Source organism: Bos indicus, chromosome 12 (assembly GCF_029378745.1).
Source record: "Bos indicus isolate NIAB-ARS_2022 breed Sahiwal x Tharparkar chromosome 12, NIAB-ARS_B.indTharparkar_mat_pri_1.0, whole genome shotgun sequence".
Taxonomy (NCBI): domain Eukaryota; kingdom Metazoa; phylum Chordata; class Mammalia; order Artiodactyla; family Bovidae; genus Bos; species Bos indicus.
The window spans coordinates 71,802,216-71,829,168 of record NC_091771.1 but is presented as its reverse complement, the minus strand read 5'-3'; the positions used below and the strand labels follow the sequence as shown (position 1 = coordinate 71,829,168).

Here is a 26,953-nt window from a genome sequence, read left to right as displayed (position 1 = left end):
ATACAGTCAGAAAAAAAATAAGTTCAGGAGCTGACTGTGGCTCAGATCAGGCACTCCTTAATGGCAAATTCAGAATTAAATTGAAGAAAGTAGGGAAAGTCACTAGACCTTTCAAGTATGAACTAAATCAAATTCCTTATGAGTATACAGTAGAAGTGAGAAATAGATTTAAGGGACTAGATCTGATAGAGTGCCTGATGAAGTATGGACGGAGGTTCGTGACATTGTACAAGAGACAGGGATCAAGACCATCCCCATGGAAAAGAAATGCAAAAAAGCAAAATGGCTGTATGGGGAGGCCTTACAAATAGCTGTGAAAAGAAGAGAAGTGAAAAACAAAGGGTAAAAGGAAAGATATATGCATCTGAATGCAGAGTTTCAAAGAATAGCAAGGAGAGATAAGAAAGCCTTCCTCAGCGATCAATGCAAAGAAATAGAGGAAAACAACAGAATGGGAAAGACCAGAGATCTCGTCAAGAAAATTAGAGATACCAAGGGAACATTTCATGCAAAGATGGGCTTGATAAAGGACAGAAATGGTATGGACCTACAGAAGCAGCAGATATTAAGAAGAGGTGGCAAAAATACATAGAAGGACTGAACATATAAGATCTTTATGACCCATATAATCATGATGGTGTGATCACTCACCTAGAGCCAGACATCCTGGAATGTGAAGTCAAGTGGGTCTTAGAAAGCATCACTATGAACAAAGCTAGTGGAGGTGATGGAATTCCAGTTGCACTATTTCAAATCCTGAAAGATGATACTGTGAAAGTGCTGCATTCAATATGCCAGCAAATTTGGAAAACTCAGCAGTGGCCACAAGACTGGAAAAGATCAGTTTTCACTCTAATCCCAAAGAAAGGCAATGCCAAAGAATGCTCAAACTGCCACACAATTGCACTCATCTCACATGCTAGTAAAGTAATGCTCAAAAGTCTCCAAGCCAGACTTTAGCAGTACATGAACTGCAAACTTCCTGATGTTCAAGCTGGTTTTAGAAAAGGCAGAGGAACCAGAGACCAAATTCTGAACATCTGCTGGATCATGGAAAAAGCAAGAGAGTTCCAGAAAAACATCTATTTCTGTTTATTGACTATGCCAAAGCCTTTGACTGTGTGGATCACAATAATAAACTGTGGACAATTCTGAAAGAGATAGGAATACCAGACCACCTGACCTGCCTCTTGAGAAACCTATATGCAGGTCAGGAAGCAACAGTTAGAACTGGACATGGAACAACAGACTGATTCCCTATAGGGAAAGGAGTACATCAAGAATGTACATTGTCAGGCTGTTTAATTAACTTATATGCAGAGTACATCATGAGAAATGCTGGACTGGAAGAAACACAAGCTGGAATCAAGATTGCTGTGAGAAATATCAATAACCTCAGATATGCAGATGACACCACCCTTATGGCAGAAAGTGAAGAAGAACTAAAAAGCCTCTTGATGAAGGTGAAAGAGGAGAGTGGAAAAGTGGGCTTAAAGCTCAACATTCAGAAAACAAAGATCATGGCATCTGGTGCCATCACTTCGTGGGAAATAGATGGGTAAATAGTGGATACAGTGTCAGACTTTATTTTTTTGGGCTCCAAAATCACTGCAGATGGTGACTGCAGCCATGAAATTAAAAGACGCTTACTCCTTGGAAGGAAAGTTATGACCAACCTAGATAGCATATTCAAAAACAGAGACATTACTTTTCTAACAAAAGTTCTTCTAGTCAAGGCTATGGTTTTTCCAGTGGTCATGTATTGATGTGAGAGTTGGACTGTGAAGAAAGCTGAACACTGAAGAATTGATGTGTTGGAACTGTGGTGTTGGAGACTTTTGAGAGTCCCTTGGACTGCAAGGAGATCCAACCAGTCCATTCCAAAGAATATCAGTCCTGGGTTTTCTTTGGAAGGATTGATGCTAAAGCTGAAATTCCAGTACTTTGGCTACCTCATGCGAACAGACTCATTGGAAAAGACTCTGATCCTGGGAGGGATTGGGGGCAGGAGGAGGAGGGGACGACAGAGGATGTGATGCCTGGACGGCATCACTGACTCTATGGACATGAATTTGGGTGAACTCCGGGAGTTGGTGATGGACAGGAAGGCCTGGCGTCTGCAATTCCATGCTGCAATTCATGGGGTTGCAAGGAGTCAGACACGACTGAACGACTGAACTGAACTGAGCTGAAGAATCGATGCTTTTGAACTGGGCCTGGAGAACACTATTCAGAGTCCCTTGGAAAACAAGGAGATCAAACTAGTCAGTCTTAAAGGAAATCAACCCTGAATATTCTCTGGAAAGGCTGATGCTCAAATTCCAATATTTTGGCCACCTGATGCAAACAGTTGACTCTTTGGAAAAGACTCTGATGCTGGGAAACATTGAAGGCAAAAGGAGAAGAGGAATCAGACGATCAGATGCCTGGATGGCATCATCGACTCAGTGGACACGAACTTGGGCAAACTCCAGGAGATTGTGAGGGACATGGAAGCCTGGTGTGCTGTAATCCATGGGGTCACAAAGAGTCAGAGGTGACTTAGCAACTGCACAACAATAACTTAGAGTGATAAATCACCCCTTTATCCAGATCCTCGAGGAATGATTTCTTTATCACATTTCTATGTTTTTCAATGAATGATTTGGTAAGTTTTCTTTTAAAATAGTCATAAGGAATCAATTCCTAGAGAAGCATAATAATGGGATGATTTCTTTAAGTGATATCACCAAAATTAACAGGGTTAATTCCAGAAGCAATACATGGAAATCACACACTTCACTTCGTGAAATAAACTCACATTTCTTTCTTTTATAGAAAATTCCAAATGTAGTTTAAATAGAAGTAGATCTTAGCATTATCTACTACTTTAGAATTTTTATAATTTAGATTGCCTCTCTGTCCATGGAACAATGTGTTCTAAAATTCTAGAGTAATGCTACCTGTGAATCTGTGAAAAAAGGTCTCAATCTGGGAAACAAATAGAAAAATAATTTACCAGTACTTCCTGTTTTTTTCTTTTTTAAGATGTGTCCCAATTTCACCATTAAATTTGTCCTATGAATTCAAGAATAATGGATCATCCTAGCGTTCTTTGCTTTTAATGGTTAAATGCTCTACACACCTCTTCTCTTGTAGAATTTTACTGCAAAAGTGTCGTTAGCCATGTTAGGCATTACTAACAAAATGGAGGCATGGCCCCAACCCCCTCTCCTTGTCCTGCAGACACGGACCCGGGATGAAGGAGTTAGGCCTTGTGATTCTGACTTGTTTTTTTCCTCTCCTTGGCTGAGTTGACTGAAAAGGAACATTAAGCTTCTTATTGTTCTTGAGAGGAGCATGAGAAGGCACAAAGCCTTCTGCAACTGTTTTCAGAGAATAATTCATAAAGTTAATCACTGACATTTGTTCAAAGACTTTTACAAAAGAGTGTTCCAGGATGAGCACATAGGCCACAGCTTGAGGCCATGGGAGCGATTGCTATCTGAAGCCTATTTGTGAGGAAAATGTTTATGGCAAAGGGGTTTACGGAATTTAGGTCTTAGGAATAATTAAAATAGTTAGAAGTTAAAGATTTAAGAAATGTTGTAATGTTAGCATGTTTTATTATAGCTTATAGAGGTTAGGAATTTTATAGATACTAATAGAAGTCTTTTTAAGAGATAGTGAGCTCAGGATGTTAGGGGCAAACAGGATTTAGAAAGATAAGAAATAAACTGAGGAATGTAGCATGAGTTACAATGTAATCACAAGTTAACTATAGGACACATAAGATGAAGTAGATAATAGATGGTAAAGCTGATTCTGAGAGAATCCCTAAAGCAGGAACTGTGTTTGAAGGGCAACAATGATTTATGGAGATAACAAATCTGGGTGAGGGGAAATATAAAATGTCAAATCTCCAACCTAATGCTTTTGTAAAAGTATAAAAGAGAATCATAAGTTTGAAATAAATACACAGTCCAAGAAAATTGAGAGGCTGGATCATTTCTCACTGACACCGCTCACCCCTTCAGGTTGAATCCCTGGCTGCTGGAGCTGGACTCCGGCATAAAAGACTCACAAACTTAAATGAAATCAGAGGTGCACTGTTTTTCAGGCAGGAGAAGGTGAAGCAATCGACCCAATTTAAGAAAACAAAATCCACATGCTGCTGAAAAGCAGGGTGGGTGTATAAAGACTCAGTGGTGACATCCTTCAGAAACCAGAATTACTGGCTAGAAATGGTCATACTTCCAAATCTGCCTGCTTACAGTCAAGGCTCATCTGCATATTATAGATTTCAGAGCTTCCCTGGAAGCGTGACACTAAATGACAAATACACCAATTCAAACCAACATGAACAATAAATCTCTCAGATTTGTGTAACAACAACAACAAAGATTAAAACATATATATGCCACACTTCTCTGAAATGAAAAGATCAATCAAACACTTAGTAGTTATTTAGGTAGAGTGTTTTCCCTATGTTGTCCTCTAAGAGTGTTATAGTATCTGGTCTTCCATTTAGATTTTCAATCTACTTTGAGTTTAGTTTTGTATATGGTATCAGGGAGTGTTCTAATTTTATTCTTTTACACATAGCTGTCCAGTTTTACTACACCACTTACTGAAGAGACTGCCTTTTCTCCATTGTATATTCTTGCTTCCTTTGTCATAGTTTAGGTGACCACAGGTATGTGAGTTCATCTCTGAGCTTTCCATCCTGTTCCATTGATCTATATTTCTGTTTTTGTGCCAGTGCCATACCATCTTGATTACTCTAGCTCTGTATTAAACTAGTGAAAAAGTTCATTTAAGTTTTCCATAAAATCTTATGTAACAAACGTTTTGGTCAACTCAATAATATATTCTGAAGTCAGGGAACCTAATTTCTCCAGCTTCATTTTTATTTCTTAAGACTGCTTTGGCTACTTGGGATCTTTTGTGTTTCCATTAAAACTGTAAAATTTTTGGCTCTAATTCCATGAAAAATGCCACTGGTAGTTTGACAGGGATTGTATTGAGTCTGTAGATTCTTTGTGTGTATAGTCATTTTCACAATATTGTTTCTTCCAATCCAAGAACATGGTATATCCCTCCATCTGTTTTGTGTCATCTTTGATTTCTTTTGTCAGTATCTTGTAGTTTTACGAGCACAGGTCTTTTGTCTCCTTAGGTAGGTTTATTCCTAGGTATTTTATTCTTTTTGTTGCAACGGTAAATGAGATTCTTTTCTTAATTCATCTTTCTGATCTTTCATCGTTAATGTATAGGAATGCTCATTCTTACTTTTTAAAAGCAAAAGACTATGTATGGAAAAACCACTGCAATATTGTAAAGTAATTAGCCTCCAGTTAAAATAAATAAATTACAAAAAAGAAGTCTACGGTTTCTGCCATCAGTAGAACTGATTTGTAAAAGGAGTGCAAAATCACAAACTAGTCTGTATTAAAATACAAACTGACAACAACTTAATAGTCATATTTTCTTTTCATGCAAGGGTGAAGAAATTCAAACAAATGGAGCAAGGGAAAACATGACACAAATAACAGAAAATTCTCTAGAAATGAACCTACCCATATAAAAGCTGAACAGATGTTCCAGGGTTCTGTTATCTGCATTCATGCTACAGCGTTAAAATGACATAATTGCCAACAAATAATCATCATTAATTCTGACTATATAATTTACCTTTATAAACACTTTCCTATGAAACTTCTACATTTTATTAGTATGATCTTGTTTATATCTTTTAGTTAATAAGGAAAAAATACTATTGTCTCCACTTAGGAGATGTTTCCTAAGACCAGAGGAATAAAATGAATATTGGAGTGTAATGGAGTAATTAATTCACTAGGTCACTAGTAGAATTTGATCCCACAGTTTCAACAACTAATTGAGTACTCTGCTAAGCACAAGATAATGTGTCTATTTGTTCAGGGTTCTAGGAAGTAGCTAAAATGAAAACATGTCACATTATATTGTTGATTTTCATCATCATCAATACACACATTTTTAAGCATACCCATGTCATCAGTGTTTTCGTACTACTGAAGTCAGTGAAACTGACATGCTCCCCTTAATTATATGCAATGCTCTAAATGTAAATACACATATACAGATGCTAACAAGTTAATTACCTCTTCTAAGGCATTCCACAATTCATTATCCGTATGCTCATTAAAGGGATCCAGATTTTCCCTCATTGTTCCAGTGAATAAAACAGGTTCCTAAATATGCCAAAACAGTGAGTGTTATTACCTTAACCTCTTTTTATTTTATTCTAATGTGTACAGACTGTCAAAATTAAAATACAAAAAAACATCTAAATTCATTAATTATTAATAATAAAGTTGCAAATGTATGTTTACAAAACAGTATCTCTAAAATAATTTTCCATTGTACAAAGTGTGCTACAAAATATCTTCTGAACTACTGAACATTAACAGAAGAAAGTGTTGAAGAAGTTTCTTTCATCTTAAGGAAAAAACTGAAGACAAAGGAAGACTTTATTAAAAAAAAAAAAATACCACCCTGGTAATAAATATCTGTTTAAACACTCACACAAACTGAGGAAATAATTACATGAGAAACTTAACATCAAGATGTTAACTGTCAATCCTGGTGTGACTGGGAAATACCAACAGCATGATTAGTAGAGGTTTGTGCCTCAAAGCAAACCATTAAATATTTACACATTAGCACTGAAGAATAAACTAGGCTATTTTCTCCATTGGTCAGACTGTCTTCTAGGATCTGGAATCTCTCCACATGTGTGAAATGAACATCCCCACATGTGCAAGGGGAATGTCAGCTCCTGGGGTCTGCAGCACCTCTGTCCATGGAGAGATCACCTCTGATTTTGGTATCAGCTGGCCCCCACGTTCTCTCACATGTGTGTTAGGGTGGCCTGCCTCACAGAACTTCATTATTAACTGCAAGGACAGGAGGACCTGAAACCCACTGTGACCTGTGTCATGATACTTTAATTTAAATAGTTCTTCCTATTCCTCTGCTTCAGGAGGATCCACAAGTAAATTAATCTGGGAATATATGTCTCTTCTTGGCCTCAAGAGAGAATCTTGTACATAAGTTAATTTAGGCCATTTACATTTTCTTCTGGAAGGCTCAGTAAGCCAGGTCATAAGAATATGGGCAGAAGAGAAGAGCCCAATTGGCTCCTTTCAGTGAAGGGGGCAGGACAAGTGGAGGCACATGTGTGGGAACAAGAGGAGACATGACTCCTCCACAAGTGCCCAGAACTGCTTGGAATCCCCACGTTCAAATCCTGGCTGGCATTGGGGCTGGACTTTCCTCCTCACTTCACAAAAACCTGAAAGGAAAGATGAAGAAGACAGACATTTCTTTTCCCTAATCATGAGGAAGAATGATACTCAGGAAGCCTTCCAATCCTTCCTTCAGTATGGTCTCAGTTTTAAGTCTAGTGAGAGAGAAATGAATACAGAAAACTCAGGGTGTGCCACCAAAAAAAAGACATACTCCTGAGCAAAATCCACAATTAAAAAGACATTATAAAGGGAGATTTAATTGCACAAAGTTGATTAAGTGGCCAATATGCTTCCAAAGCACTGAAAATCAATACAATGTTTCAGAATGAGTACTTGTCGGGAGCCACATTAGGCATTGCTAACAAAATGGAGGCATGGCCCCAACCCCCTCTCCTCATACTGCAGGCACGGTCCTGGGATGAAGGAGTTAGGTCCTGTGATTCTGACTTATTTTTTCCTTTCTTCAGTTGAACTGGCTGCAAAGAAGGTTAAGGTGGTTATTGTTCTTGAGAGGAGCATGAGAAGGCACAAAGCCTTCTGCAGTTGTGCCCAGAGAATAATCCATAAAGTTAACCACTGACATTTGTTCATGGATCTTTACAAAGAGCATTCCAGGATGAGCATGTAGGCCGCAGCTTGAGGCCATGGGAAGGATTATTATCTGAGACCTGTTTGTGAGGGAAATGTTTATGGCAAAGGAAGTTTGCTGAGTTTAGGGTTTAGGAATAATTAAGAATAGTTAGAAGCTAAAAGTTTAAGGAATGTTGTAGTGTTAGCATATTTTACTATAGCTTGTAGGGATTAGGAATTTTAGAATTAATAGCTAGAAGCCTTTTTAGGAGATAGTGAGTTTAGGAAATTAGGGGCAAGCAGGATTTAGAAAGATAAGAAATAAACTGAGGAATGTGGTATGCAGCCCAGACATAAGCATGAGTTACAATGTAATCACAAGTAAACACGATTCTGAGAGAATCACTGAGGTAGGAACTCTGTTTGAAGGGCAAAAATGAGACAATTAATCTGGGTGAGGGGGAACTGAAAATGTCAAATATCTGACCTAATGCTTTTGTCAAAGTATAAAAGAGAACCTGGAGCTTGAAATAAACATGTTCCTTTTCAGGGGAATAACCATAATTCTACTTCAGATTTTTATAAAAACTTGTTACTCTTTGTAATTATCAACCTTAAGATTCCCACATGCAGGTGATTTCTCATCCTTCAGCTGTCTCCATGAGTTTTACACAAGTGACATAGCCAGGCGAGGGGAGGCTGGTCCCCAATATTCTTCCTCCTTCCCTTCTCCATCTTCCCTTCATTTTCCAGTTTCTTTCAAGTAAGCAGGCTACTCCCTGCATATAATCTCAATCTCAATTTAACTACTTCAGACCCTGAGCACAAAGAACACACATACTTCAGCTACCTGTTGTGTTTCTAGATATTTGTTAAGAAGAACTTTCATCTTAGATTATTCCTAAAATTTTGAACAGAAGTTGAGGAGTATCTTCTTAAAAACACAGAATTCATCTTTGAAAGTTCCCCCCAGGACTGATGGTCTATGTCCCCACTCCCCTGTCTCTGCTCCTACCCAGGTCCTTGTTACCATCACAACTCCCCAGTTCTGACCTGTTCATGCAGGGTAAGCAGTGACGGGGATGAGCCTGGGAGGAAGAGAGAACACCATGGAAGCTCCCTGCTTCCTGGATCACAGGGACCAGGGATCCAGGGAAGATGGTGTGGGCCTGGCTCAGCTAAGAGGGGCAACTCAAAGAAAGAGCACTGGGCTCCCCCTCTGCAGAGTCTGGTCTCAGCTTCCTAAGTTTCCTATATTGGGGTGTTGAGACACAAGCATCACTGCTTCCTACTCATTTGTGGGGAAGACAAATGTAAGTTTTTGCACTTAGACAAGTAAATTCAGGCAACCAAACTAACAGACTTTTTCCACCTCTGCAGCTAGCAAGACGCTGTAAAGACAAAGGGCTCTTGGTTGGGGAGGGATAACATTTTGAGTATCTTCTCCTGACACATATCAGCCCATAACATACAAGTGCATAAACCCATTTCTAAATTGATATTGTCCAAATGAGGGACAGAGCAATAGGAGTAGTATCTTCTGGCTTTGTTCTATACTTATTCATTCTTTCTATGGTTTAGGGAGTCCTTTCAAGTGGGATGGTAGGGAAAATGGCAAAAATATCTGATGAGTACGACACAGTTGAAGAATTGATGCTTTTAATTGTGGTGTTGGAGAAGATTCTTGAGAGGCCCTTGGACTGCAAGGAGATCAAACCAGTCACTCCTAAAGGAAATCAACCTTGAATATTCACTGGAAGGACTGATACTGAAGCTGAAGCTTCAATACTTTGGCCATCTGATGTGAAGAGCTGACTCACTGGAAAAGACCCTGGTGCTGGGAAAGATTGAAGACAGGAGGAGAGGGGATGCCATCGGTTGGATGGCATCACCGACTCGATGGACATGAGTTCGAGTAAGCTCCGTGAGTTGGTGATGGACAGGGAATCCTGGTGTGCTGCAGTCCATGGGGTCACAAAGAGTCGGACATGACTGAGAAGTGGATAAGGTGGAGACTGGAGAGCGTAGGTCTCTGTTATATGACTAGGACTTTGGATTTTACTCTGCTGCAATGGGAGTCTTTGGAGATAAAACTGAAACTCTTCGCTATACAACTGAAACACTGTGAATCAACTATACTTCAATTTAAAAAAATAGACACACATAAAATTTGAATCCTGGTTCTTCCCCTTACTTGAAAAATAGGATAAGCTCCCAGTAACTCAGTTTTTAAATCTGTCAGATAAAGATAACAACAAATTGTGAGGATTAAGCAGGAAATGGTGGGATAAGAAACTAAAATGTATTAACAATTCCATAAACTTTAGGAATTATTATTAATATTCTTGTAACTTGTCAGGGACTGTAACAAGCACCAGAGGAACAGAAATGAGAGATATAGGCCCTGTCCTCAAAGAGAGAAAGAAAATAGTCAAGAGTGTGGAGAGGGCTGAGAAAAGGGCTGGAGGTTTTGGTTGGGGATTGGAAAGTAAGATCATGTACAAGGTGATAGTCAGGAAAGAAGCTGGTGGGAGGAAAGCCAGAAATCAAAATACAAAAAAATTTTAGTCTGAGTTCTTGCTCTTGGTGGAAAATGTTAGATATATTTCTCTGTTATGCTTTTCCCCAAAATTCCTATTGTGTTTTTTTGTTTGTTTGTTTTTGTTTCTTTGCCCTACTATTAATATTTATGTAACAATTCAGTTTTTATTATTAAGCGATAAATATAAAGAAAATCACCAAAGGCCATGAACACCAAAGGCCATGAACACATAAACAGAAATTAAAGAGAAAAGTCATTTCAGAAGGTGTTACTGTTTTTACTTAAGTAGAAACAATACCCAAAAGGCCAGTGGCCTGATTCTTAAGAATAATAACAGTTCCTGATGACTGAACATTCCTAATAATGAGACATGGGCACAAACATTATCTCACTAAGTTACATCTTCGCAAATCTGTGGGTCCATGATTTCCAGAATGGGTTTAAGGATGAGGATGTTGACGCTTGGCAGCCAAGTTACATCACCAAGGCCTCACAGTCGACGAGGCAGAGCAGGAATAAACTGTGGGTCACACTGACACTGGGTCTACACTGCCATTCTATCCCCGTGTGCCTCCTGAATGGCTTACTGGGAATCTTTACACTGAAATTTCTCTCCGGATTCTTTTTCTTTAATCAACCAACACTGCACCTTGGAGACAAAGGCATAAAAAGTGGAATCTACATGGATACAAAGCTTAGCACTATTCTGTAAACACACTCTCTGGAGTATGTACCTAGAACATTCTCCAAGGAAGGATGGAACCCAACAGAACAGAACCAAAACATGCTGAGGTCAAGGCATGTTTAGTCCTTGCTCAGATGTGCTTCCAAATATTATTGGCAGAGCCAAGAATCATCCAATGTTATTTATTTACAGAGTTATTTTATGTATACAAACATGCAACTTTTTCCTATTAAGAAGCATTAAAAATAATGCAGGGCATGTTTCTAAAGCTTTGCATCCAATGATATGAAAGGAATTTACAGACATGCCCTTTATTTCTACTAACTAATCTCACATGACCATTTTAGCGATGAGTACCATCAGAACATAAAACTTGGGAATCTAAGCTCATTTATTTTATACTGTAACCATAAGTCATAAATCTAATAGCCAGAGGAAATCTTTAAATATGGGGACTGAATGTGCTGAAACATTCTTCCCATTTTTCCTGAAAGGGATACCTTTGAAAAAAATTTTTTTTCAATTGTGATAAAATATACATAAAATTTGCTGGATTAACCACTTTAAGTGCACAGTCCAGTGATGCTAAATACATTCATATTGTTGTACAGCCATCACCACCACCCAGCCGGAGATCTCCTTTCATCTTAAGGAACTGAAACTCTGTACCCATTAAACAATGGCACCCACCATTCTACATCCTGTATCCATGAATTTGCTATTCTAGGTAACTCCTATTAGTAGAATCATACAGTATTTGCCCTTTGTAAATGACTTATTTCACTTAGCTTAATTTTTTCAAGGTTCATCTGTGCTATAGCATGTGTCAGAATTTTCTTCTTTATTAAGGCTGAGTAATATTCTACTGTATGTGTATGCACCACATTTTGTTTGTTGACTCATCTGTCAATGGACACTTGAGTGCCTCCACCTTTTTGCTGTTGAGAGTAATGTTGCTATAACAAACACGTTCCAGTATCTCTTCAAGACCTTTCTTCCAATTCTTTGGGGTTTATACTCTAAAGTAGAATTGCTAGGTAGGTAATAGACTATGGTTTTTCCAGTGGTCATGTATGGATGTGAGAGTTGGACTGTGAAGAAAGCTGAGCACTGAAAAATTGATACTTTTGAACTGTGGTGTTGGGGAAGACTCTTGAGAGTCCCTTGGACTGCAAGGAGATCCAACCAGTCCATTCTAAAGGAGATCAGTCCTGGGTGTTCATTGGAAGGACTGATGCTGAAGCTGAAACTCCAATACTTTGGCCACCTCATGTGAAGAGTTGACTCATTGAAAAAGGCCCTGATGCTGGGAGGGATTGGGGGAAGGAGGAGAAGGGGACAACAGAGGATGAGATGGCTGGACGGCATCACCAACTTGATGGACAAGAGTTTGAGTAAACTCTGGGAGTCGGTGATGGACAGGGAGGCCTAGCCTGCTGCGATTCATGGGGTCACAAAGAGTCGGACATGACTGAGAGACTGAACTGAACTGAACTGATGACAATTCCATCATTAACTTTTCAGAGCAACCACCAAGTTGATTTCCATAGTAGCTGGACTATTTTACACTCCTATCAGCAATGAACAAGTATTCTAATTTCTGTACATCCTTGCCAATGCTTATCACTTTCATTTTTCTCTCTTTTTTCTTTGATAACAGACATCTTAAGGGGTGTGAGGTGGCATTTCACTAGAGTCTGAAAAGAATATCTTGGTTTTAAAATTACTTTGAGTAATTCCAGGTATTTTTGAGGTCACGGGTAGGTAGCAACACTTGTACCCAAGTCCACATTCGCCTTCCTTTGGGAGCCATGTTGTACATGCTTCCTGATAAACAGGTATTTCAGGACACATTGCACCCACATTCCAGGAAGCACATTTGCCTGGCTCATTCTCTCTCCTCTCCTCTCTGTTTCCCATCTCAAGAGGGTATTTTTCTGAACTTCCTTTAATGGGCAAATGATTACTAAGTATATAAATAAAAAACTCAATTTTTTTTTTAATAAGCATGTTGTCAAAGCAGTGGGCAGGATGATAGATGAGGACACAGGAACTATGTTGCCCTTGGCTATATACTTGGAGGATAGTAATTCTCAGTAAGTATCATGGAATTATGTTCAGTGAATGAACCACAAGGAAAGACAGGAGCGTCTACCCGTCCATATAATCCAGTCTCCAAAACTCTCCCTGAAAGTTATACTACTTTACGAAGAAGAAGAAAAGAGAACAGAATCAGAGCCCAGGAAGAGATGGCCAACTCAACACTCCACCATCACAGCAGGCACATATGGGTCTACATGGAGCATTTCACACTCACTGACCTATTTTGTCCTCACAACAGATTGAGGGATTGGTCCTGTTATCTGCCTTGTAAGACAGAGAAAACCAAGATACACAGAGACAGAATTCTGAGTCCCCTGCTCTTCCTTATTATTCTGTACTGCCTCCCTGGTGAAAATTATTCATTAATGGCTAAATTGTCAGTCTCCCCAAAGCATCTATATATCCTATAATTCTCAAAGCCCCACAATTTCACAGAAAGTTCTCCAAGGAGATATCACTTTTGAAAAGATGTCCTCATTTCCAACAGCAAAATTATATCTATAAGACACTTATTAATAAAATCCATGTTTCCCTATAGGAAATTCTGCAGTGCTAAGCAAACTGTTTATCCTTCTGTTCTCAGAATTATGTGATTATCAGTGGATAACATTGTGGAAACTGAGGAAGTCTGAGTCCAGAAATCTATCTCAGTAAGTTATTAAATCACATGCACACTAAACTAACAGATGAAAACAAAACAAAACAAAACCTGGTATCCAATGAAAGTGTTTGTTGAAAATACCTCCTGCTAAAAATATGCTCTATTGGGTAAAAAAGGATCAACTCATTCACTTAACTTGAAAAGACCAATTGAATTAAAAGCACTTAAACTTTAGACACCTTATGAAAAGAACATGTGAGAGTGCTCTGCTATGCATACCTGAAGTGCAACTGACATTTTCTTCCTTAAATCGTGCAGTCCAATACTGGTTGTCAAGATGTCATCAATATAAATGCTACCTCCAGGTTCTGACAATCTAAAAAGGGCAGCAATGAGGGAACTTTTTCCAGCTCCTGTTCTTCCCACAATGCCAACCTGTAAAGAGACCCAGGGGGATGAAGAATTAACAGGATGCACAAAACCCAGGAAAACCCTGATTGTTGAAGATGAATTTTAAAAGTTCTATTATATGTAAAGAATAGTCTATAAGTTTCTCAAGCAAGGCCCTGCTGACATTTTGGACCGGATAATTCATTGTTGAGGGTTGGGGGCCTGTCCTGTATATTGTAGGATGATTAACAGTAGCCATGAACCCACTAGATACCAGATGCAACGCCCAAAACTGTGGCAACCAAAAATGACAGAAATTCACAAATGTCCCTAAATGAGACCACCATCATCTCTAGAATACACAATATAAAGTATAATGACTTTTATGCCTTCTATTCAGATTTCCCTGAGTAAATGCTTAATATGCAGAAAATTGTTTGTTTTCTATAATTATCACATAATATCCATTATGTGGTATGTTAGAGGGGGAGACATGTATATTTATGTGTTATATATGTGTATTTGTTTCTGTGTATGTATGTAACTAACATCCATATATAAAGGAAGAAGATGACTTAAATAACCTGACAGTAGTGAAAACCCAGCCGTCTCCTAAGTGGTCCATAAGAAGTCAATTTTAAATTAGTTTTATTCCTACTCCCTGTGTAATTTGACCTTGAGAATTACATGGGTAATTTTACAGAGATATCAACAAGTCAAGTCAGAAGGATTATACACAAACAAATATTCACTTTCTCAGGGGGTATGTTATTTATTTAAGAGGAATTACTCTTCGGCAGAAAAATGAAATCACTTCCTGATATTAAATACCTTAATTACATTTTATCTTGAAAGGAAACTTCTTCACATATAAAATGCAGGTCTCAGTCTTGAAAGACAGAGCCCAGTAGACAAAATGTACATAATGAGACCAACAATAACACAGACAATATTTGATATTTACATTGGACCTTTCATCAGAGTAGTTCAAAAGACATTTTATTAATACATTAATACTTAAAATTGAACCTTGGAAAAACACATGTCAAGCGTCAGTCTATTTATTAAAAGCAAAGCAGAGAGAAACTAAATGCACTAACAGTAAGGTTAAAGAATCAATACAATGTAGGTAAAATGCTGGTGGTTGGTAGTTTAGTTGCTAAGTCGTGTCTGACTCTTGCAGCCCATGGACTGTCACCTGCCAGACTCCTCTGTCCATGGGATTCTCCAGGCAAGAGTACTGGAGTGGGTTGCCATTTACTTTTCCTAGGTAAAATGCTGGTGGGGGATAAAACCACATTCAAATATATATGCAGAAACTGGCCTTTTTTACCAATGAATTTTAAAATGAAAGAAAGCATTAGACGATCAGTCGTGTCCAACTCTTTGCAACCCCATGGACTGTGGCCTGCCAGGCTCCTCTGTCCATGGAATTCTCCAGGAAAGAATACTAGAGTGGGTTGCCATTTCCTACTCCAGGGGATCTTTCTGACCCAGGGATGGAACCCGGGTCTCCTACTTTGCAGGCAGATTCTCTACCGTCTGAGCCACCTAAGAAGCCCAAATGCAAATTTTCCGAAGGAAGCTTTCCAAGAGATGATTTCATCTCTATGTAAAATCTGGAATTGATGAGAGTGTAAGATATGCTTGAATCATTTGTAAATCAGTAAAGTTTTAAAACTCCTGGCTTTAAACAAAGAAGAAATAAATCTTTCTGAGTAATATAATCAGAATGCTTAGAACTTTTCATGTTTTCTGATTTGAAAACCTCTGAAGTTTCACATCTTAGTCTGTAAAATCAATCATGGCACTTCAAAAAAGAATTTATCTTTATAGAGATTAAATGTAAGAAAAGTGGGTTCAGCTAATTTTATTATCTTATAAAGATAATGCAATGACTATAAGATATTTTGATATTGTTCAGTAGTGTCTGACTCTTTGCAACCCCATGGACTGCAGCATGCCAGGTTTCCCTGTCCTTCCCTATCTCCTGGAGTTTGCTCAAACTCATGTCCATTGAATCGTGATGCCACCCAACCATTTCATCCTTTGTTGTCCCCTTCTCCTCCTGCCTTCAGTCTTTCCCAGCATCAGGGTCTTTTCCAATGAGTTGGCTCTTTGTGTCAGGTGGCCAAAGTACTGGAGCTTCAGCATCAGTTCTTCCAATGAATATTCAGGACTGATTGCCTTTAGGATTGAATGGTTTGATCTCCTTGCTGTTCAAGGGACTCTCAAGAGTCTTCTCCAGCACCCCAGTTCAAAAATATCAATTCTTCAGTGCCCAGCCTTCTTTATGACCCAAGCCTTATATCCGTACATGACTACTGGAAATACCATCGCTTTGACTATACACACATTTGTCAGCAAAGTAATGTCTCTGCTTTTAAATATTCTGTCTAGGTTTGTCATAGCTTTTCTTCTAAGGAGCAAGTGTCTTCAATTTCATGGCTGCAGTCACCATCCACAGTGAGTTTCTGAGCCTAAGAAAATAAAGTCTATCACTCTTTTCATTGTTTCTCCATCTATTTGACATGAAGTGATGGAACCAGATGCTGTGATCTTAGTTTTTTGCATGTTGAGTTTTAAGCCAGATTTTTCACTCTCCTCTTTCACCTTCATCAAAAGGCTCTTTAGTTCCTCTTTGCTTTCTGCCATTCAGGTGATATCATCTGCTTATCTGAGGTTACCGATATTTCTCCCGGCAGTCTTGATTCCAGCTTGTGCTTCATCCAGCCCAGCATTTCACATGCTGTACTCTGCATTAAGTTGAATAAGCAGGGTGATGATATACACCCTTGAGGTACTCCTTTCCTAATTCTGAACCAGTCCATTGCTCCATGTCCGGTTCTAACTGTTGCTTCTTGATCTGCATACAGGCTTCTCAGGACATTTTGTACCTTATGTTAAACCCTAATTCATATAATATAGATGGGCCATTCTCTGCATATAGGCAGGTCATAGTATGTATTTATGTGGCTCATGCATTCTGTGTACAGGCAGGCCTCAAAGATATTTTGAATATCAAAATAAACCAAGTTATATGAATGTTTTGTTTCTCTGTGCAAATAAAAGTTATGTTTATACTATACTGTAGTCTAGTGATGTACAATAGCATTATATATAAAAAATGTACATACCTCAATTTCAAATACTTTATTTTTAAAAGAATGATAACCATTTGTGCATTTATAGGGTAGTAACATTAAAAGCCACTGATCACAGATCAGGATAATAAATATAATAATAATAAAATGGTTTGAAATACTGCAAGAATTATCAAAATCTGAGAGAGACACGAAGTGAGCAAATGCTATAGGGAAAATGGTGCCAGTGTACTTGCCTGACACAGCGTTGCCATAAATGTCCATTTTTTTTAAAGCATTATCTGCGAAGCACAGTAAAACAGGTGGGCCTGTATTTCTGAGTGTTCTTATACATAAATCAACACACATCAGGACACAGGTGAGAACTGATCTGTGAGAATGTGTGTATGTTCTCATGGTATCAGCTCCACCAAAACTAATCCATCTGTGCAAATGGGAACATCTATAAACTTTGCGTAAATGGACTGAGATATGTAGGGCACCAAGGGCTGTTCATTACCACAGGACTGTGAGTTCCAAACTCCAGTGAAGAGAACTAAAAAACCAGGGGACTTCCCTGACATTCCAGGGGTTAAGAGTCTGTGCTTCTACTGCTGGAGGCATGAATTCCATCTCTGGTCAGAGAACTAAGATTCCACATGCTGCATGGCCTCAGACCCCCCAAAAAGAAAAAGGCAACTCAAAGAAAACCTGATTCTGATTATTCCTAGAGTTCAGTCATCAAAGCTATAGTCCAAATGTCTTTTCTGGGTAACCATAGGGTTTTACCAATTGCCCATGGAGAGTGTCACCAGTGTCAGTAAGCTTACATTCTTCAATCTAAAGATACTTGGTGTCTTCCCTGATGGCTCAGTGGTAAAGAAACTGCCTGCCAATGCAGGAGACGTGGGTTCAATCCCTAGTCCAGGAGAATCCCACATGCTGCAAAGCAACTAAGCCCATGCGCCACAACTATTAAGCCTGCACTCTAGAATCCATGAACCACAACCATTGAGCCTATGTGCCACAACTATTGAAGCCCTCTCACCCTATAGCCCATGCTGTTAACAAGAGAAGACACCACAGTGAGAAGCCCACACACATTAACTAGAGAGGTGCCCGAGCAGCAACAGAGACCCAGCCCAGCCAAAAATAAAGAAATAGATACAATTATAAAGACTCTTCAAGAAAATCTTCTGTTATTTGCTTGCAGTGGCCCCTTTCTGTTTTTCCAACCAGGTTGCTCTCTGATGGTAACACAACTTGTTAGACACTTGCTCCTGGATCTCTCTTCACGCATCAAACTCAACATAATCAACACCCAATGCTCCACAGAAAACCACCCCTTCATCCGTCTCCCCCACTTACTCTCATTACATCTTTCCCAGGCTCACAGTGTTTAAAAAACAAAATAAACTCTTTCCTTAATCATAATCAGTGCAAATGAATTTGAAAAGTAAATAAATACTAGCTATGCCCCAGCACTCTGAAAAAAAATTCTTAAAATGATGTTTTTACTTTCTAGGCTTCTATATGTGTTCTTTTTGTTGTTGCTGTTGTTATTTTTTTGGATGTGTTCTTAAAGATACAAGTTCAAATATTTAAACAAAATGGGATTAATGTGAACATACTGTTATATGTGTTTTCATTTCATATTTCATAAAAATTTACATTAATTGTTGCATAATATTATAGTACATGTGATCATTTATTTAACAAATCCTCTACTGCTTGATCGGAGAAGGCAATGGCACCCCACTCCAGTACTCTTGCCTGGAAAATCCCATGGACGGAGGAGCCCAGTAGGCTGCAGTCCATGGGGTCGCTCAGAGCCGGACAGGACTGAGTGACTTCACTTTCACTTTTCACCTTCATGCACTGGAGAAGGAAATGGCAACCCACTCCAGTATTCTTGCCTGGAGAATCCCAGGGACAGGGGAGCCTGGTGGGCTGCCATCTATGGGGTCGCACAGAGTCGGACACGACTGAAGCTACTTAGCAGTAGCAGCAGCAGCTACTGCTTGATATTTATGCAGCATCAAACAGTTAGCTATTATAAATAACTGTCTTAAATATCCCTGAAGCTAAATCTTTGCAAACAATCAACCATTTTCTTCACATACATTCTCAGATGTGCAATTGCTGAGAGTCAAATATGAACCCCTTGAACAGCAAGTATGAATTCCTTGGACAGCAAGGAGATCAAACCAGTCAATCCTAAAGGAAATCAATCCTCAATATTCATTGGAAGGCCTGATGCTGAAGCTCCAATACTTTGGCCACCTGACACAGAGAGTCAACTTATTGGAAAAGACCCTGATTCTGGGAAAGATTGAAAGCAGGAGGAGAAGGGGACAAAGGATGAAATGGCTGGATGGCATCACTGATACAATGAACATGAACTTGGGCAAACTGCAAGAGATGGTGAGGGATAGAGAAGCCTGGTATGTATCAGCCCATGGGGTCACGAAGAGTCAGGCATGACTAGGTGACTGAACAACAACAAGGTATGAACATTTTCAGGAGGAAGCTGTTAAACTGCTAAACTACCCCCAGAAGTATAATTCCATTTTCTGCTCCCACCCATTTCCCTGCATGTTCACAAATCCAGGTGATATAGCTTTGTTTTAGTCAACATCAACTTGATTCCAAGAAGTGGAATCACTTTCCCAGGATGTCTTGCTGGAGGCATAACAGCTCCTGGCTCCCCGTCCCGTGCACCTGCCTACTCTGGTCCATGTGCTCTCACTTCTCAGATTAAAATTCTGAATTCCAGCTCAGCACTCAACACTCCACCCCAGGATGTCTCTTCTACAAAACTGTCCTTCTAACCTCTCCGTTCTTCATGTACATGAGTCAGCTTCCTTGGCATCAGTAGGTAGTGGTGAGGGTTGAATATAAAACTGTGTGTTACACACTCTGTAGTTCATTTTCCTGAGGGCTTTGCAGGTGTCTAGGTCTTCATTCACTGTATCAGGACATCATACTTTCGCTTATGCTGGTCCCACCTCCTGGAATGCCTTTCACATTGCATTCCCACCTGCTGAAACCCTAACCACACATCTCTAAGTCCGTCTCACATGTCTAATTCCTTGGAAATGCTCTCCATGTCTCCTCACGTGGGTTTGTTCCAACTCTAAGAGATGTTATGTCATTTTTTATATACATCTATAAAAATTGTGATCTCGTTCTAGCTTACAAAGCTAATATAGCCATTTTCTTGTTTCTTCAACTAGACTGTATATGTTGACATCAGGATCTGTGTTGGATTTGACTTTTTCTTATTTGTATTACCTGTGGTGCCCTGAGACAAAGAAACTTCCACTTGGAGCTGAGATTTTTAACTCAGGCCAGAGAAATTTATGGGAAATCTATTACCATATTATTTAGGTATAAGATAAATCAGAGACAGACACAGCAGATGGATCCTATAGCCATAAATACAACTTCAAATGGCTAACACCTCATTCTCACGGGACAGAAACAACTTTCCACAGCATAAGTGGTTATGGTCATTTTACAACCTATGAAAATGATGACCATTTTTGTCCAAGTATTTACTCTTGGTGCTTTACATGTCTTATCTTAAATTGTACATCAGGCCTACAGGTTACATACTTTCACTTCCATTTTGCATAAGAAAAGATTTAGGCTTAGATAAATTAGTCTGTCTGAATATCAGAGCTAATAAGTAGCAGGATGTGACTCAAATCCACATATGTTGGCCTCTTTTCCATCTGCTGATGGGCCTCCTTATCCCCTGGATGGCCTGACAACTTATCATGCCCCTCTGTGTAGACAGAACAGAGAAAGTGGGGAGAAGTGTAGTTGTAGTTAAATAAACAGGCCCACCATAGAGATCTTATGGTCAGAGAGTTAAAGCATGACGTGGACACAGGCATATATGTGGCAAGTGAGAGTGAAGAGGGTACCTGCAGGCAGGTGGACTAGCCATCAGCAGGAAGAACCGGCACCCACAGCCGGACTGAGAGAGAAATCTGCATAAGTGGGACATATGGTGCCTGGGGAATAGGCCAAACAGACTTCATGCCCTGCTTGGGGCAGAAAGACTCATTTTTGATCCCATCAGGTTGTGAAACAGCCGAATATACACTGCTACATGGGGCTGTCTCTGACTCCAGGTCCAGGCAGGGCTGAGTCTGTGGGAAATCCCTCCAGTCCCTGCAAGAGACTGGTGTGGGAAACGACAGAGAGCAGGATGAAAACTGCCTGTAATGAAGACAGACTCCACCGGAAAGACACAAATAATGTGATGGAATCACACAGAATTAGATTATAATGTAAAAGTGCAATTTATAGAGCATAAAAATAAGTAAATCTAGGGCCACAGAACATTCTAGAGCCTCTTGCTCAGCCGCAACAGAGATTTGGGAATACTTGAGTTCAATTTCAAACTGTCAAAGAACATTTCTTGAGAATCACAGGTTCATCAAAAACTGTCCATGGGAGAGAAAGGAAGAGGTCATGTTCAGATATGAATCTGAGTCAAGAGGTCTGGGTGAGCCTGAGACTCTGCATTTCTAAGAAGCTCCAGGAGAGGCAGGTGCTGCTGGCCCTGACACCACAGTCTGAGACACAGGGAATTAGGAAGCCAGCAAGGGAAGGGGATGATCTGGGAGTGAAGGGAGCGGTTTTTAAGAAAATATTATGTAAAAAAGGGAAAAAGTAGTAAACTAATATTTTTGTACATTATAGCATGGTCTACTAAGCATCTGTAAAACTGTATCATCCAAATAATAGCTGTGAGCAAAAACAAAGCAAAATCAATCTACCTCAAGAACTGGACAATACTTTATTGTTCAGGACTCTCTAAAATGATCAAATCAACCACAAAATCATCTAAATGAAAAATGAAGCTCATGTTCAGACTCTAACCAAGAAGTCTAGGGTGCTATTTGCCTCATGTTTATTTATTTATTTTCTGTTTGGCTGCGCTAGGTTCTGATTGCTTTGCATGAGCTGTCTCTAGTTGTGACAAGTGAGGGCTACTCCTGCAGTGCACAGGCTCCTCACTGAGGGGGCTTCTGTTGTTGCTGAGCAAAGACTTCAGTAGTTGTGGCATGTAGGCTCAGTAATTGTGGTGCAGGGCTTAGTTGCTCAGTGGCATGTGGAATCTTCCCAGACCAGGGATTAAACCAGTGTCTCCTGCCTCGGCAGGCAAATTTTTATCTGCTGCACCACCAGGCAAGTCCTAGTTCTTTATTTTCACTTGCTATTTCTTCTGTGAATTAAAATTCTGCATAGTACCTACTATACTCTCCTATTGACTGTAACTTCTAGGAATTGGGATAGAAGAAGAAATGAGGGAAAGAAAATAAAGCCCCCCTTCTGCTGGGCTGGCTCACTCCCATGTCCCCATCCCCCACCCTCCAACAACAGCCTCTCTCAAGTACAACACCAAAAGGGTGTCCTGGAGTGACTAGGGCTGGGACAGGTCAACAGGAGACCGAGCCTGGGATGTACACAGGTGGAGTGAAATCAATTCATGAACACACTGCCAGGGTATAATTTCCAAACACAGAAATGAAGCTAACAGTGATACTGAGAGTGGACCAAGTAACAGATCAAAAGTCAAGTTACTAAATTTATTAATTCAGTCTCCAAATTCATTTCTCCCTCAAACATTTTAGAATCTCAATGATCCTATGATTTATAGGTTTTAAGAAGGAAGAAGAAGAATCTGTTATGTTTCTAAGTTGTACTACAGAGTTTCTTAGATAATTCATATTTTATGGCTTTGGGGAAAATTTAAGACAAGTACAGGTTAACAGAATTACATTTACAACAGAAAACCTAATAGACACATTGTCTGAGTGTAAGTAAACATCACACACAGTGCTCTGAGGGAAAGATTGTATCAAGAGCTGTGATTAATATTTTCCCGACACAGTAGTTCACCTTTTTCCTGACCTACAATGGAACTGGAAATAATTAGGACCAGCTTTTGCCCTGTGACTAGCTGAAGCTGCTCCCTGGGTAACATTTAGGCATTAAATCGAATATTCTTTTATGTTACAAGGGTTTAATTCATTCAGTTCAGTTCAGTTCAGTCACTCAGTTGTGTCCGACACCTTGCGACCCTATGAATTACAGCACTCCAGGCCTCCCTGTCCATCACCAACTCTTGGAGTCTACCCAAACTCATGTCCATCCAGCCATCTCATCCTCTGTCATCCCCTTCTCTTCCTGCCCCCAATCCTTCCCAGCATCAGGGTCTTTTCCAATGAGTCAACTCTTCACATGAGGTGGCCAAAGTATTGGAGTTTCAGCTTCAACATCAGTCCTTCCAATGAACACCCAGGACTGATCTCCTTTAGAATGGACTGGTTGGATCTCCTTGCAGTCCAAGGGACTCTCAAGAGTCTTCTCCAACACCACAGTTCAAAAGCATCAATTCTTCAGTACTCAGCTTTATTCACAGTCCTAATCTCACACCCATACTTGACCACTGGAAAAATCATAGCCTTGACTAGACAGACCTTTGCTGACAAAGTAATGTCTCTGCTTTTTAATGTGCTGTCTAGGTTGGTCAGACAGGGAGGCCTGGCGTGCTGCAATTCATGGGGTCGCAAAGAGTTGGACACAACTGAGCAACTGAACTGAACTGAACTGAGGTTGGTCATAACTTTCCAAGGAGTAATTGTCTTTTAATTTCATGGCTGCAATCACCATCTGCAGTGATTTTGGAGCCCCCAAAAATAAAGTCTGACACTGTGTCTGCTGTTTCCCCATCTATTTGCCATAAAGTGATGGGATCAGATGCCATGATCTTTGTTTTCTAAACGTTGAGCTTTAAGCCAACTTTTTCACTCTCCTCTTTCACTTTCATCAAGAGGCTGTTTAGTTCCTCTTCACTTTCTGCCATAAAGTGGTGTCATCTGCATATCTGAGGTTATTGATATTTCTCCCAGCAATCTTGATTCCAGTGTGTGCTTCTTCCAGCCCAGTGTTTCTCATGATGTACTCTGCATATAACTTAAATAAGCAGGGTGACAATATACAGCCTTGATGTACTCCTTTTCCTATTTGGAACCAGTCTGTTGTTCCATGTCCAGTTCTAACTGTTGCTTCCTGACCTGCATATAGGTTTCTCAAGAGGAAGGTCAGGTGGTCTGGTATTCCCATCTCCTTCAGAATTTTCCACAGTTTATTGTGATCCATACAGTCAAAGGCTTTGCATTAATCAATAATGCATTAAATTATAGCTATTTTCCACTAGATGGGTCTGTGGGGTGGTAGGAGTTTTAAAGAGCAGTTCTTTCAGTTATTTACGGAGTTGTCGTGTGTGTGTGTGTGTGTGTGTGTGTGTGTGTGTGTGTGTGTGCTGGTTTCTGCTTGCTCACACCTGTATAACTCACTCAGCCTCACAACCAGAAGTCCCTCAGTACTCTCTCTGTGCCCTGCAGAATGCTACTTTCTGTGAACAAATACGAAAACAAGATGCTCCCTGATTTTACAAAGCCTCAAGGTACTATGAGATACAGATCCCAAATTACAAAGCATGCCACAGGTGCTATCTTTTCTTTTATTTATGATAAAATTCACATAACATAAAATTTAACTATTTTACCATTTTTAAGTGGTTAGTTTGGTGTTCAGTACGTTCACATTGCTGTGCAACCAAGCTTGAGAATTTTTTTCTGCCTTGTAAAACTGAAATTCATACCCATTAAATAAACAGCTCCCCATTTACCCTCCCCTAGTCCCTGGAGACCACCATCCTACTTCCTGTCTTCTTGGATTTTACTCTCTAGGAATCTCACACAAATGGAATCGGAGTATTCATTCCTTTTGTGTCTGGCTTATTTCATTTAGTAAGATGTCATGAAGGTTTATCTACAGGTCAGAATTTTCTTCCTTTTTAAGGCTGAATAATGCTTCAGGTAAGGATTTAGTTCCTTCCAAATTTTGGCTGCTATAAATATAGCTGTACCATAAATGCTATCTTGAAAGAATATATAAGACACTAAGGAAGAACCGAGGATCTCAAAGATGCACTAGGATTGACTCAGAAAATGAGATTTTCACCATGCAGATGACAGAGGGCCTGGGTCTCTGAGGCTGAGGGGCAGCATGTGCACTGGGAACAGGGAGGACCTGGTGCTTTGGGAGAAACTACACACAATCCGAGTTCAGGGGTGTGTGTGTGTCAAACAAACTGGCTGCAGAGGGAGGTGGGGAAGAGCTCCTAACACCTTGTCCAGTTCAGTCTCTTCTTCAGGATTCTGTCCTGATCCCAGCTGAGGGCCTCAAACTGAGTGCAGAAGGAACATCATAAGCAGACATGGATGCTGACAGGTCCAGGTCAAAGCCTCTCTGCCATCTCCCACACAGATCTTCTCTCATCCCATCAATTTGCTTTTGACTTTGAGCCAATCTCTAGACCTTGCCTCCATCTGATACCATGATTCCTCACTGCTGACTGGGTTATTACTGGGGCTCTTCTCTGGTGGACACAGCTCACCCCATGGCCCCTGCTGGAGTGGACTTGAAGCTATGCTATGGTTCCAGCAGCAGCTCACCAGGCCGGTAAGGATCAGATCTGTGCTAAAGAAAGCAGCAGTCTGTGGTGGGAGGGCAGGGGGATGGCAGCTCAGTGTGGGTGAGTGGAAGACAAGGCTACAGGAAGGGCTAAGAGACAGAGAGGGAGGCTGCAACCAGAGGGCACCATGGGAGAAAGAGAAGATTTCAGAAATACAAACAAGTAAATATGGCAAGGAATGAAATATTGGAGAGTTAGGGCCAGGAAGACAAGGCTGACGTCCCAGACTTTGTATGAATAATCAGATGTCACATATAGTGTCCTGAATAAGGTTAAGATGGAGCCCTGGATCCCAGAGCCCATCAACCATCATGAGGGAACTCATGACACAGGGAAGAACTTTCTTGGTATCCCCATTCCATGGTCAGTTTCCAAGAAAGATTAGCTTACAATGTCACTGATCTAATCTGCATCCATTAGGAACAGAGTCCCCCTGACACACTGACAAAGAAGTCAAGAGCAGATGTGGTGCTAAATCTTTAGATTTTAAAATCTTTAAAATCTTCAGATTTTAAAAAGGCAAATGGCTTAAACTAACCTTTTGTCCTGGGTTAAATTTTGGATAAATGTTCCACAATACCAGAGGCCCGTCCGATGTATGCCTGAAGTACACATTGTGAAGGGAAATCATTCCTTTGTTGGGCCAGGATGGTGGTGGACGATACTCAAGTTCCCAGGATGCTTCTTTCACAAGGTCTGTGTATTCAATCACCCTTTCTACTGAAATCATCTGAAACACATATGACATCTCATGAGTTAGTATCAGAGAGTCTTGTTTATAGATGTCCAGACATTGTAAATGAAACCTTCTGCTTTTATACAGTTCAGAACAACAACCACAAAGATCTAGATTTAGATCTCAGCATCCACAAAGGACAGAAGTAGGAGTCTGATAAGGCCTTGGATGATTTAAAACTTATTCATCATCTTCAACACTTTTACATATGACTATTTCCTTCAATTTTATATTAAAGTTAAAAAATTAAAGAAATGCATGGTAAAATTTTATTGATCCTCCTTTCACATCTGAATTTTTTAAAAAAAGAATATTTTCAAAGAAAAGAATACTTTTGGACACCAATTAGTAATGTGTGGCCACAGAAGGGCCACGTGTTACAGATGAACAGAACTGGATGATCATCAAA

At 39.8% G+C, this 26,953-nt stretch overlaps 1 protein-coding gene across 8 annotated transcripts in view; it reads right to left on the bottom strand.

The window, feature by feature from the left end:
- Window positions 1–26,953, bottom strand: part of LOC139176086 (ATP-binding cassette sub-family C member 4-like) — a 374,149-nt gene that overhangs the window by 231,985 nt on the left and 115,211 nt on the right. For 2 of the 8 annotated variants that reach the window (XM_070799887.1, XM_070799886.1), the window contains exons 25-27: window positions 26,347–26,538; window positions 14,052–14,207; window positions 6,123–6,212 (exon numbers count right to left, since the gene is read on the bottom strand). The exons of 1 other annotated variant lie outside the window; for it this stretch is intronic. In XM_070799887.1, coding sequence (XP_070655988.1) covers window positions 6,123–6,212; window positions 14,052–14,207; window positions 26,347–26,538 — 438 coding nt within the window. Of the gene's footprint in view, window positions 1–6,122; window positions 6,213–14,051; window positions 14,208–26,346; window positions 26,539–26,953 lie in introns of those variants that run through there. 5 more of the 8 variants (XR_011569625.1, XR_011569624.1, XM_070799888.1 and 2 more) reach the window with 4 other exon arrangements.